This window comes from Camelus dromedarius, chromosome 8 (genome assembly GCF_036321535.1).
Source record: "Camelus dromedarius isolate mCamDro1 chromosome 8, mCamDro1.pat, whole genome shotgun sequence".
Lineage (NCBI taxonomy): Eukaryota > Metazoa > Chordata > Mammalia > Artiodactyla > Camelidae > Camelus > Camelus dromedarius.
In genome coordinates this window covers 53,848,289-53,863,046 of record NC_087443.1, presented here as the reverse complement: position 1 = coordinate 53,863,046, position 14,758 = coordinate 53,848,289, and the positions used below count along the sequence as shown (strand labels likewise).

Below are 14,758 nucleotides of genomic sequence, written 5' to 3'. Positions count from 1 at the left end.
CACCCACGCATTGTTTTTTATAGCAAAAATAAATAAATAAATAAAAGCAACAAAACCACCCAAAAGTTCTACCAGTGAAAAAGTGGTTAAGTAAATGACAGCATAGCCACACAGTGGAATACCACGGAGCACTAAGGAGAATAAGGTGGATATATGGACAGAGAGCTAAATGAAACGTGATAGCAAGTATAAAAGTTACACAAGTTGAGTTTGGTTATATCCCATTTGGATTATCTTTAAAAGGATCTTATTTTTCTTGAACTAAACACAATAAACTTAATGGCAGTTACCTCTGGGGAGCAGAACTGGGACACTGTGAGTGGAAAGAAATTTTAATAATACTCTGCATTGTTTGAGTTTTTTTTTTAACCGTGAGAATTTATTACTTTTACAATAAAAAGTAATAAGATATGAAATAGATATATCTTCTGGAGTTATAATGGTGAAGAGTGCAGTTCCAAGAGCCACCAGAAGGTTCCAAGGTGGCTCCAATTTTTACTTTTGAGGCAAACACTGTTAGAACATCTTCACTGAAATGCTAGTTTTTTAGAAAGTTAAGAGAGTAATTTTGCAATTTAAAAAATATTTATACCACACTTAGCTAATACGAACATTCATGAAAATTAAAAAAAAAAAGATTTAAAAAGTTCCAGGGAAGTGCTTGGACAGTGAAATAGCGCTCTCCTCCAGCATGCAGAATCAAGCAAAGAAATTGTTAGAAGGTGACTTTACTTTTTCCAGATGTTTTATTAAATGATGCTGTCTCCCCAGGGCTCATTCTGCCCGGATTGTTGCCAAAAATGGACTTCCTGCTTTTCCTTTCTTTTCCTCTGCTAGAGCCAGATGCATTTAGAGTTGACAGGCCTGTTCCCATAAAATGAAAATAAATAAGCCAAAAACCACAAGCAAGGGAGCTCAACATTTTCCATCCCTGTTACTGTTTATTTTGAAGTCCTACTACTCCTTTGTAACCCAGTACAGAAGATCTACTAACGTTTTTAGCACTGTTAATAATAGCATTGTAGGAAATGATAGCAAAGTTCTTATCTCTGTAGGCAAATGAGACAAGACCTGCATGATTATTACAGAATGACTACAAAACTCACACCCCCACCCATCTGCTTGTGCACCAGAAAGATTTTGAAAAACTGTACGAAAAGAAAGTGCTCCAGAATCTAATCAGGCAATTTGGAGAGATGAAAGAATGGCCAGGACACACATGGCCTAGACATCACACTGTCTAGGCTCCTGCCCTTGTGAGCTTTGACTTAACATCTACCTTCTAGGTTCCTCAGTTTCCTTATCTGCAAAATGGGTACAAGGATAGGTGCTCATTCGTGGGGTTAATCTGAGAATTAAATGGGAAACAGATTATGATGATAATCATGTTTCATGGCTTCTCTTTTTCACTCCTGGTCCAACCACTCCCTGGATTCTTCCTGCCTGGCACAGGGCCCAGTGCATAGCAGGAACTTCACAGATATTTGCTGAACGAGGAAATGAATGCACACCATGCAGACCTGGCTCCAGGGCAGGAGGCATGACTTAAAGGCACTGATGAAGCCAGAGTGGCCTCCAAACTGTTTCCACTGTCTATAGTTGTACCATAAGAGAGAAATTCCTTTAGCTGAAGCAGCATTCAGGAGGTCCACTTTGAGATGAAAATATACCTTCCAAGATCATCATCAGAGTAGGCAGAGTAAAGTAGTGTTTAATGTAGACTCGGGTTTAAACCCTGTTCCCTGCAGGGCGGCCTCACACAAGTTACTTAACCTCTCTTGATACTCCTTCCTCATCTCAAAAGGGTGGTGGTTAGGATGAAATGAGATAATGTCAATCTACATACTTAGCAGAGTGTCCTGTTCAGAGAAAATGCTCAGTGCACAGCAGTTGTGGGGCTTCAACATTTTTTTTTCTCTGACATACCCATAACTGCAAAGGTGCACAAACTTGGACTAGTGAGTTCTCATGCTATATCTTAAAATTTTGTGTGCATTGTGCCCTCTACACAATGATGTAACAATGGATTTTCTCCTGAGTAAAATGGAGGAGGGGCCACAGTGAAGTGCTGTGTTCATTCTGGGGTTTCTGCAAACATGTTGACATCCCCCAGGGTTGAGGGGCCCTTCTGTGAGGAGCCTGGGTATTCTCATGGGTGGGGTGAGCAAGCAAGGAACCAGGGCCGGTAATCAAGAAAGGGGAAGGAATCTGGAGAGGCCCAGAGAAGTAAGCGAAGGAGCAACAAAGAACCTTCCCCTGCCCTGCTGATTTCCAGAGAGCCAACTATTTTCTAGATAGTGCACTATGCACATTGTATACTTCTTGCTATTTTTTACAACAACCCTGCAAGTTAGGACTGTTATGCCTCTTTCATAGGTAAGGAATATGAAGCTTAGAGAAGTTATAGAATTGTCCTGGTCAAGGTCACTGAGTCATCAGTCCCTGCCACTGAAGCAGGTCCATGATCCTGGGGAGGTTACTCTACTTATGGGGAAGGTCATACCCAGGATCTTCATGATGCCTCCCTGCTCTGAAGGTTTTTTGCATATGGCTCCTTGGAAAGGACTTGGGATGGTGAAAGATGAGATGCACTGGAATTGATAACATAGTCCAAGCATAGCGGGGTAGGTATATCTCAGCGGCAAAGCAGATGCTTAGCACGCATGAGGTTCTGAGTTCAATCTCCAGTACCTCCATTAAAAAAAAATAGTGTAGCAAATGAACATTTTATGGTAGGCATTTTCCTCCTGAACATCACAACAAATCATAATAACAGTAAATACTTAGAAGGTATTACAATTTAGTTATTTTGGGAAAGGAAATAACTTTGGGGGAAGAAAAATGTAGGAAACTTCAATTACTAAAAAAAATAAAACAAAATAAAATATAACGTACCTATAAAGAATGCGGGCTACATAAACATTTTTAAAAAATAGTCCACTTGGAATTTTAAAAATAAATCAAACAACCCCATGCTTAGCCAGTGCCTCAAGTAAGAAGCTGGACCAAATGACCTTTTGACCCTGCCACAGTTCTCTACCAGTACAGAAACTTTATCTCTCGTGGTGACTTCAAATATTTCTGGGAATTCGTGCACTTTGTTTACTCAGTGCTTGAGAAGAAAAGACAAAGTCAGAGGAATGGTTTGGGTGCAGTGGCAGCTGAATTTATAAAGAACAAGAGATGCCATGAGGGTGACTCTTGAATGGAGTGGTCGTCACATTTGTTCCTGTGATGAAGGACATGCAGGCTCTTCGACAGGGAAAGAATTTTACCCCATGATAAGAACAATGTCACCAGCTGTAAGTATGGTCATGTTGTACTGATGAGCTGGAAAGCCAGAATCTGTGAAACTGAACCTACATGGCTAAGTTCCTGCATTTCTTTGAAATCTTTGCTACTTATTCATTCTCATTCTCCTCAAGAGAATTTGCTAGCAGATAAACCGTAGCAGCTGCCACAGATAAAAGAGTGCTTTGTGGGAGAAAACTTAAAATTGAGAAAGTTCTAGCCATGATTTCTTTTCCCCTTCTGCTGTGTGAGAAGACCACTGTGATCTAATTTGTTAACAGCCCAATACCTCTGTCCCGTTTGCAGGACAGGGTGTGAAAACTGGTGCTTTAAGAGGAGCCTCTGGAAGCCAAGATCTGCATTTAGACTGTCTTGAAGAAAAAAATGGGGGTTGGTATTTTAACTTCCGTCTCCAGGCCACGTTGATATATGCTGCTTACCAACATTTAGATGGGCCCCCCAATTCCAGCTGCTTCCCCATACTCAGAAATCTTATAAGAGGGACTCCTTCTTAATAGGAGGAGATGAATTTTTCTCACTTCCCTATATTTATGGACTTTCTTGTTTGCGCCCCACCTCCCGCAGCCCCATTTGGGTAAGCCCATTGACAGCATACCCTAACAAAAGAGGCAGGGTAGTGCAATGATTAAGGGCAGAACTTTGGAGATAGACAAGCTTCAGAATCACAGTTCTACCACTTATGAACTGAAATGCACATTTTGGGGGGAAAGTGGTTTATCAGCATACATTTACTTGTACTTCTAGAAACAGCTTCTCCACTGAAACCTTGTCCTTGATCCTGTGGTTTGGGTGGAGGCTCACTACCCGGCTCAGGGATGGGGCATGCGACACAAGCCCTGGAAAGTCAGAGCACTGCACGCCCTTTGCCACAGCGATTGGTTCTGCGGTGGGCCAGTGAAAAACAACGAAACTGCTGCTGAAAGTTCTGAAAGAGACTGAAGCTAAATCTAGAAACACGCAGGGCTAACCTGCTGCAGCCCCCTTCCAACTACGAGGGGAAAAGTGCCAACACAGGGGAGGCAGAGTGAGGAATGGAGAGAGAGAAAGCTGTGGAGCAAGCCATACCTGAAGCCTGTAGATCCCTTCATTTTTCAAAACATGAGCCAATACATTTTCTTTTTGCTTAAGTCCATTTCTGCCACTTTGAAACAAGAGACTTAACTGATAACATTCTGAAACCCTGGGCCGATTATTTCATCTTTCTCAGACTGTTTTATTCAAAAAATGAGGATAAATCCAGACTTCATAGAATTACTTTGAAGTCAATTAAGATGATGTATGTAAAATACTTAGCACAAATTCTGGTACTTAAATGCTTAATAACTTTTAGCTATTAGATGTTATAAATATTATTATCATTGACTTTTATGAAAACACATGACATGATCTGAAAAATGAACATTTTATAGTATTTTCCTCATGAGCATCAAGAAATAATAGTAACAGCAAATATTTAGAAGTTACTGTTACAATGATTTCAGCAACACTAAAACATTTAGTTATCCTGAGAGCATTCACAATGCCCAATTAAACAAATAGCATATTTTCCACTTTTGGTAACTTTAAATGTTATAAATGATACTTACCTGGAAATTTTACTGCCTGGCAATAGATGACAAGGTCAGAAAGCTCTGGTGCAATCTGTCTGCTTTCCTTTTTATTTTGAGGAAGATAAAATTCTTCTCCCAGTTCCATGTCATAAACCTATCAAGGGAAAAATGATACCAGTTTACACAGAAGGTATATGCCACTCACCTCTGAATCCCTAAAGCTCTTTATCTGCTACTTTCTCTTGTCATCAGTGTGTTTCCCTTGCTCTGTCTTCTCCATACACATGTCCCAACACCTTCCCTAGAGAAAAACTTTCTGAGAACAAGGGCTGAGCCTAACTTGTCCTTCATCTTCCTTCAGGGCATAGTCCAGTGTCTGAAATGTAGAGGACTCAATGCATATTTATTGAATAGGTAATGGAGTATGTATTTTCTGTAGCTCAAATTTTTGGCGTTTTTTTTTATGATTTTGTTCTCCAACAATGTCACTGCAGCTATGTCTACAGATCTGCTCACAGTTTTCCCACTGCTGGGCACCTGAGGGTCAGGTCTGGGTATCTCATTTATCTTTCGATTCAAAATGTCCTTCCTCCATTAACACTTTCCAATCATCCCCGTTTATATTCTTGGTCATCCCAAACACTTTTAAAACTTCTAGCAACTCCTTGAATGTACCAGGCTGTCCTCCTGGTCGGAATGCCCTGTTTTTGCCTGCTTTTCCAACGTCATCTTCCCCGTGCTCTGATAACACTGTGTAATCACTGCTCTTTGTATGTCTCTACCAGCACTGTTCAAATGTTCTTCTCCGTTGCTAAATCACCTCCTGTGCCACCTGAGTGCCTGACACACACAATACCTTCAGCAGGTATTGGCTGGATGAACCAATGACTAACCTCCTACAAATGGCAGATGGGGGTCCCATACCATCACCATGTGGGCTTTGGCATCTAAGGGAAAGTGAGGGGAAAGGGAAAGGATGGGGAGGGAGTGAAATCCCACCTGAAACTGACAAGAGCACCATAAGGTCCAAGTATAATTTAACAGAAACCATTCACCCACCTTTCCTTTGTTGCAAGTAGAGTTATCTGCTTTCTTTATCCTCTTGGGGATTTCTTCATTATATTCAAACTGAAGCTTGTCATTACATGATTTATTTTCAGGTCTGTCTTCTAGAATGTTGTCTGAAAATGAGTTGGCAGGCTTCAGTGGACAAGAACTAAATGCTTTACTTGGGGGCTGTGTCTACGTCATTGCAAGGATATCCAGAGACCTGTGCTTATCTGTAAGACTGATGTTCTGGCTACATGTTACCAAAATGATGGCTTGAAGTATAATTTTAAAAATTTGTTAAATAACATGTTTATTTTTTGATTGAATGGGCTCATTTACCAGTACTTTTGGTACCATATAGACATAATCTAAATGAGAAGGCTCATTTTCATACAGATGATTGGAACTGTGCAAATATATGGAAGATACCCTGTCAAGAAGCCCTCAGCACACAAGTTTGGGAAGGATTTAGTGGCTGATGCACTTCTAAATGATGCATGTGTGATTTAACCACTCTCGCTTTAAAATGAAGCTATCAGCTTTCACCTCTAGAATAGTCAAAACCAGAGGGAGAAAAGACATTGTTCTTTGTAATGCAGTTTTCACAACTATACTTAATTGGAAAGTAAAGTTTCCATAATAGTCTATCAATTTATTAAGTGACAATCTCAAGGATAGGAATCAAGACATATCTAAAAATTTCCAAAGTATGAGAGATAATCTTATCCTTTGTTCTTGTTTTGGTATTTCTATTCAAAACAATTTTAAAGGTGTTAGAGATATATCAGGATTATGTTCTTTGAAAATGAAAAACAAGGAAGCTCATTTCTCACCCATGATTTACAATTTCATCAGACCACAAATGCTTAGACCAACATATCTTTATGCCAAATCAAGGCCATGCAGGCTGCCAAGAAGTAAATGAGATCACTCATTTTATTACATTTTTATTCTCATAAGCATCACAACTTCATGCTAATCAGGTCTAAGAAACTGGAAACAGAATGCCGACATGCATGCAGTTAAAATGCCTGGTTCAAATGGCTTTACCTTCCTGACTGTTAGGAGCAGGAGAAGCAGTAAGGACATCTGCTACAGAAAAACAGAATCAGAAAGGTGATAAAAGTAAGGAAAGTTAAGACAAAAATCCAGGTAAATTAAACTAAGGTTTGAAGCAAAGCATAAACAATAACAGCTTAGATTACAAGATAAATGAAACAAGACATCTTCCATTCACTTAATATTTTGACTATGAAGAGATGCAAGGGCTGGCAATAAAAGAATGAACGTGTAAACACCGCAAACACTGTCAGTGTTATTCATGTTGCCACAGTCACATTACATCTCTTTAGTTACTGGTTGTCATAATACTCCCCCAAATGCTTTATGTCAAATGGACAGAAATTGATAAATTTGTTAATACCATGCAGTCGTTGTCAAAGAATGTCTGTAAGAAGTGGCAAATTCAAATGTGTACTCTTGTGCACATTCAAAGCTAGTAAGGTAAGCAAGGCTGGGGAAAATTAACTGATATTTATTTAATAAAATTTAATTATTCATTAAGAACTTATTGGCCAAAAGGTAAAGTAGCAGTTCCTGAAACACTTGACCCTCACTTGTAACTTCCTTCAGATTTTCTGGAAGTAATTTTGTGGCTAGGAATCCTCACATTTTTGTAGCCATCTTTATCACATTTTATATAAAAGAGGTTTTGGACTAATTTGCTCATTTTATGTATGTGAAGATTGAGGGCAGGAGCTGTCAGAGAGTTAAACTGAGCCACCAAACCTCAGAGATGGGTTTTTGGCCTGAGATGCCTGTAAGGGGCTCAGAAGGCCCATGAAAACTCCTGCAATTTTATGTAGAAACTTGAGAGCGTGTTTATTTTTCCGAGGCAACTGGTAAGAGCTTCCATCTCATCCTCAAAGGGATCCATTGTTACAAGAAGCTTGGAAACCTCTGAGGTCCTGCTAAGAAGCTGGGAATGGTCCTACCCAGAGCAAGCAGACTTCTGTTTCCCTCTCATCTCAGCTGGAGAAAGAGAGATGTTAGAGGGCGGCTGAGATGAGTGAGGCACCACAAACTGTGACCGAAAGTGCAAGACCGGCAGGGCATCTAACAGTGGCAGAAGGAGGCCTTAACAGGACAAGCCTAAACAAGTCACAGCATCACTACAAGACCTGTTTAGGCATCAGCCAGGCAGAGGAATCTTTCAATGAAATGGGAAATAATCATGTGGCGGCATGGACTTAACTGTCATAGGTCACAGATGTCAGGGCTGGAAGGAGGGAGAACATCAGCCAACCTGTAATGGGACCTTCTCATTACACATCTGGGGGACCCAAAGCTTAGAGCGGTGAGAGGACACTGACCCAAGGTCTCACAGCCTATTGGAGAAGAGCCTGCTGGGGACCTTCTGTGTACAGCCTACCGCAGCACATGAGTGTTTTAAAAGAGCATGACGTTATCACAGAAATTCAGTGGGGTAGGGTTTAAATTTTATCTTCCTAACTGAAAATAAATCATAAAGCTCCTTCCCCTACCTGTTCATTTTGTTATTTGAATACCAAAATTTCCTCTCATAATAGTAATAATAGAAAAGCCTTTTCCTTTCCTGTATTCAAAAGCACAGAAAAAGCACAGAAGGAATTTATGATAGAGAGTGAATTTCTCTTCCAGTGCACTAACTTCTTACAGAGGCAAATGACATCTGGATTTGGTTGATTTCTTTTTTTTTTGAAATTTAATCAAAATTTTTTACTTATATGTATTTTTTAAAGTATAATAAGTTGTTTATCTATTTTATATTGGTTGATTTCTTAAATGTGGTTTTCATTTCTTATTGAATGAATTTGTTCTTCTATGAAACAACATCACCATGACTGTAGTATAGACCAATAGGGAAGAATTAGTCAATACAAAAAGAGTCATATTCCCATAACTTCAAAGGAATAAGATTCAAAAAATTATTTTGACTTCTTTGATTTTCTCCCTTTTTCTACCTCTCCATTAGAGAATATGACTCTCATGTTATCTGATGGGATTTCAGGTCAGGTACATCGGCTTTTAGGTAATTATATGAAGCAATCAGTTGTTACTAAGGACAAATATTAAATGGACAGAGGCTAGTATTGTATTTTGGGGCAGAAAGAGACTAGACTGCAACTGCTGGTCACGACGGAGGCTCCTGGGACCAGACATGACCAGAAGACAATCATGCTGCGTGAGAAGCAGGTATTTGGGGGAGGGTGGCTTGGCTGTCTTAATGCCAGTGGTAAATGGCTGCTGGTCTGGGCGTATCTGCATATTAACGAAACAATATCCTACAAAGAAGTAACATATTTTATATTTGTAATGTTTAAGTAAAGAGGAACTTTGGAATTTTTTTCATTACTACCTTGTCTTTCAGAAGTTGCCAAAATGAAACAGTCTATCATCAGCAGTGGTACCCCAGAAAACATTTTGCAATCTCCAGGATATGACACTAACTTAGTGCAAATGAAACACACCTGAAACCTAATTCTCTCGTAAGAAGAATCCTCCGCCTGTAATACATAGGTAACATCATTCATGTAACTTCTTTGTATTGCACCATTAGCCATCAGTCGTGTTGTTTTATCTTTTTTGGTAAGGCCAGAGGAAATGTCTGGTTGGCTTAGCAATCCGAGAACCAGGGAAAGAGGGGGTGGAAGGGAAATGATGCCTCTTTTCTATGCTCTTAGAAAGCAGGAGTGAAAGCAGTGAAAGGGAGGAGCAGAGAGCATGGGACTACGATGCTGCCCCCTGCAGGTGGTGCAGGGGAGAGAAAAGATTCAGCCACCGTCTTCGGTTCCCACCAAGAGCATCAGCCACGCCAAAGCACTGAAGGGTGAGAACAGGGTCTCTCTACTGTAATACCATCTCTTCCTTTAGAAACCAATTTAGGAACAACCCCTGTTGCTTCCCACACCCTCCTCTTCTCTCCTGGAGTGGTGGCTATCATGGCTGACAGAATCCCTTTCCTTGCTTGTTCCTCCTTGCTAAGTGGCTAAGTGATCTGTACTGTTGGTCTACGGAGTGCCAGACTTTTTTTGGAAAACAAAAGATACCCAAAAAACCCAAGAGAAAATCATCCAGGCACTTTCCTATACGCAGCACAGGGTTCTCTTACCATCAGAGAGGGATTCATAGTCATAATCATATTCGTCTTCCTCATCTTCCTCCTCTTCGTTATTAGGAGGTGGGGGGTTGGCACTGCCACCATTATAAGCCTGAGCTTGCATGGATGCCAGCTGATGAGCCTGTAAGATGTCAATCATTAAAGACTGCAGATGCTCAGCTACTAAACTTTCATTTACAGTTTTCAAAATGACCACCTAATGCTTACCACAGTCATAAAAAGTGGCTTAACCTATTTTGATTCATTTGGGCATACTCAAAACTCTAGATTCACTTAAAGTACAACATTAATACTTAGGCGAATGTTAACATCCCTGGAGGAGGAACCCAGGAGCTTTCAGGAAATGATCACAAGGAATCCGCGTGGGGTGCCCAGCCACCCAGGATCCCCGGGCAAACCCTCCAGAAGAAACTCGGGTGCTTCAGAGAACCACCATCAATTCCAGTGATGAAGTAGATTAGCCAACCATTTCGGAAAAACAAATCTCAGCTAAGAAACTTCTTTTTTCTCTCTTTCTTAAAACAGTATCTAAAGGCCTTTGACCTTGAGAAACATGTTAGAATCCCTATGGATGAGACGAAAAGAATAGTTGATTCAAATAAAGTTTCTTTCAACAGACTTTCTTTCAACTGAACCGTCAGTCAGATCAACAAAATAGGTCTGGAAACTTCTGGAAACTACCAGGGATGTCATGTGCCTCTATTTTTGACCAGAATTAGTGTGAGGGAGTATCTCAGAAGACAAGAATAAATATAAATCTAGGGACCTAGCATAAGGAAATAATCCAAAATATAGGAAAACTTCCTTGTGTGAATTTAAAAAAAGGAAACAACCTGAAAGTCCAACAACAGAGGAACAGAGTCAGTAAACTACAGTGTATCTGCTTGAGATTGAGACTTGAAAAAATAATTGTGATATATATTTATTGAACAAAGGATACAGAATTTTGTGTGCATATATTTATATATACAATATTTATACACATAAGTATATACATACATACATGTATCTACAAATATATATAATTCTAAATCCTTTGTTCAAAAATGATTTCTCTATCTATAATTATTATAATTATATAAAATGACATACATAAAAGGCTAGACACCTTAGGCAGTCTGGTGAGGTAAGATCCCTTCTCAGAATGATATTTTAAAGGCATAAGTTAAAATACATAAGATTATAAAGGAAAAAAAAATGCTGAATACAGTTACCAGATGTTAAAAAAAATTTGTTCTATAGGAATACAAGTTTTCTTATTAACACAGTAAAAAAATATGTAATAGTAGTTCAAGTAATATTTTTGAGCATAAATAATTCCTGGAGAGAGCAATAACTGTGATACAGTATGAAAAATCTGCAATTTCTACTGGTGACAAAGACAGATACTGCCAACTCTACTATGTTTTTTTCCCTACGTTTATAATCAGAGGAAATGCTTAATTAGAGGTAGAGGTTAGTGAAAATAAAGATGTAATCTTTTCTCATGAACCCCTGGATTCTATCTGTGGATATTACTAAGATTAAGTAAGAATCCCTGTAATACAGGTTGTGTTGGCCTTGGAATTATGTGTGTTTTAAAATAATTCTTCCCTAAGCTTCCTGAAATGTGGCTCTATTACCCTTATAATAAAAATGTATACATAAGGAAGATACAATTTAGGCTATGTCTCTATCCAGATAAATATTTTACAATGCAGTTCAATCCAGATAACTGAACATTGTCTAGGCTCAAAATTTTTATGGAACACGAGATCCACGAGGGTTAATAGGTGTTACGTAAAAAGTGACAGTTACGGTAACCACAATACACAATGGAAGTTTAAAAACAGCAGCTTACTCAGACTGAAACACACTCCTACTACAGAGTTTTACAGAACCTTCATTTAATAAGCTAAAGGGCACTGTGATTCTTCAAAGATCTCCTGTGTAGCATTTCCCACGCTATTTAACTGAGCAATTTAGTTTTCTTTTTTCAGAGTGTCTCATAGGATTAGCGTTCTTCCAAACTTTGGGAAATCTGCTCTAAGCACAAGGGAGCCACAAAAGCATGTCCACCCGTCCTAGATAAGTGAAGGGCCTTCACACAGTCAACACACAAGGTGGAGCCGAGTCCTGGGAATGATGATGCCAGGAGCCTGGCTGGCCCCCTGGCAGAAGGTTGCTGAGAACCAGCAACAGGGGTGCTGCCATCCAAAGACCCACTGCCAGCAAATGTCACAAAGTGAGCACCAAGGTCCCTTGACACTCAGGTATTTCCACCAGTGCAGGAAGTATGGGACAGGCGGCCAAGAGACAGCCAAGAGCTGCCTTCCTTGTCCTTTCCAATATCCTACTAATTTTTGAGGCAGAAGAACAGGACCGCAGCCCTTGAATAAAAGCAATTCAGACAGAGGTCAGGGGGTCAGAGTGAGGGGTCAGATGAGGAGACAGGCTCAGATGGGTCTAAGCAGGAGCCATGTCTTTCTTGCTCTGTTCCTCTGGCCCCAGCACAATGCCTGTCACCGACTGTGAGCTGTTTGAGTGGAGCAGGTTGGAACACTGGAGATCTGGCGGTGGGTAGTGAGGGATCCTCAGCAAGAGCCTTAGCACAGGCCTGAGACAGACAGAGTGCTTCAGAAATCCAGCTCTGCATCAGTCCATCCTTGCTGAGGGTGAGTTCCTCACCCAGAAGGGACCCAGGCCTTCTAAGTTAGGGGTGGGTCTGAGCACACCGGAGCGCTGGGCATGCATTCACCCCGCCCCGTGTGAACTCAGATCACCAGGTCCAGACCCACACCTGCCAGGCAACTAAAAGGCCTTGCAGATATGACCATCCATACTCCCTGGGAAATCATGGGGGTTTGGAAGCCATCTTAAAAAACAGAAAATAGGATTACATTGTCCCATTTTTCCAAAAGATGGAAGAGGTAAGTTGTGGAAATCATAAGGCAGGAAGTGTCAAGGTGATACCTGACAAAATTCCAGAATGGATTATTTGGTTGTGAGAACACAGAAAATAGAGGGGATTAGCAAGAATTAGCATAGGATTACTAAGAACAACTCTCCCACACAGTAACCTCTTCAGACTTTTTGGATAAGGTAACTCATTTTGCAGGAAATAACAGATAAGCAGTGTTTCCAAAATTTCACGATGATAAGAAGTATTTTTAAATCAACAGATTACCAGGCCTCCCTTATGGAAATTCTGATTTAGTTGGGCAGATTTGGGACCTAAGAATCTATGTCTTTAAAAGTACCCCAGTGATTCTTCCCACCCCCCCACCCCCAATGGAGGCAGTGGGGATTGAACCCAAGACCTCGCACTCGGGAGCCAAGCATGTGCTCTACCACTTGAGACTTGAGCTACACTCCTCACCCTCTAAAAGGGCCCCAGGAATTTTTATCAATGTATTTGGATTTCTGTATTGCCTTTGAAAAGGTCTTTCCTGAAGACCTGAATCTGAATCCTGACTGCCACTATGAGCTGTGTGGCTTGGAGAAAGTCTCATGAATGGCTAAGCCTCAGTTTTATAGTCTATCAAGAAAAAGGTTGAAGCAAACTCTGCAGAAATGTAAGCTTCAGAGAAGAGAGCACCACACAGGAGTGATAATCACTTAAACTCCAGGGAGGTTCTGCAAGAAGGACCACAGGGCTCTCCACTTGGCTGTCTGACTCAAGGGCAACTTGGGTGAAGGCACAGTTTGGAAAACTGCTAATAAATACAATGGATGACAGGTGTCAAAATCCACAAAGAACCTTGTATGCTGTAATAATATACCCAAACCAAGAATAGCACATTTGATAGAGATAAATGTGAGGCTCTGGCTACATTAAAGATTAAAATTAATTGTAAACCTGGAAAAAAACGTGGAGACTAGGCACAAGTTGAGTCCTATGAAAATAACTGAACTTTCTGTTTTCCACAAACTCAACATGAGCCTAGTGTGTGTTAAAGAATTTAAATAGCAAGAATAGTCCTTGGTTGTATCAACTAAGGTGTGAAGTTCAAATTAAGAGAGGTGATGGTTTCACTGTCCTCATGTTATCAGACCCTTAGCACTGACTTATTTCTGGAAATGATATTTGAAGATGGACAAAAATCAAGCATATCTACAAGTTTAAGAGTATTGAAAATATTCTTAATGGAAGTGAAGAGTCCTAGCAGCCACAGCCTGAGAGGCACAGTTTATACAACAGGAATGTTTAGCTTGGCACAGAGAAAAGCTGATGGGGAGACACATGCTAGCTTTCTAGATATGCAATTAGTCTGTGCAGCTGCAGAGGGAAGTAGTGCCAAAGAGTAGGAGGAACAGGAAGGGCTCAACAGAAAGAAGACTTTTTTGCAACAACATGATCCATTCATTAGTGGAACGGAGGCCGCGTAAGCAACTGCAAATGACCGTGCAAAGAACGGGAAAGGCGGCAGCTACAAGAGTGTTTGGATATGTCTTGAAGATCATAGAGCAGAGGTACACACCGGGCAAAATTGGATCTGCTTGGCACCGAGGAGTGGGTGGTCACTGCTGGATAAAGCAAACAGCATGGAGGAAAAGTCGTGCTGAAGAAAAAGCACCTTATGTTGGGTAGTCAGTTGCTGTGGCAGAATTTGAGGAGAGCCAGGCATAAGAGCATACCTGCTAATATTTCAGTCAAATGACTTCCTAACAAAGCCCACCTGCATAGGTCTAGTGGCTTTTGGAACCC

General features: G+C 40.5%; 1 protein-coding gene across 5 annotated transcripts in view; it reads right to left on the bottom strand.

The window, feature by feature from the left end:
- The window catches only part of PLCE1 (phospholipase C epsilon 1), a 300,817-nt gene that overhangs the window by 27,888 nt on the left and 258,171 nt on the right, over window positions 1-14,758 (bottom strand). For 2 of the 5 annotated variants that reach the window (XM_031461396.2, XM_031461398.2), the window contains exons 20-24: window positions 10,063-10,192; window positions 6,963-7,004; window positions 5,922-6,043; window positions 4,899-5,016; window positions 733-864 (exon numbers count right to left, since the gene is read on the bottom strand). In XM_031461396.2, the coding sequence (XP_031317256.1) occupies window positions 733-864; window positions 4,899-5,016; window positions 5,922-6,043; window positions 6,963-7,004; window positions 10,063-10,192 (544 nt within the window). The remainder of the gene's footprint in view (window positions 1-732; window positions 865-4,898; window positions 5,017-5,921; window positions 6,044-6,962; window positions 7,005-10,062; window positions 10,193-14,758) is intronic. The other 3 variants (XM_031461397.2, XM_031461399.2, XM_064488235.1) reach the window with 2 other exon arrangements.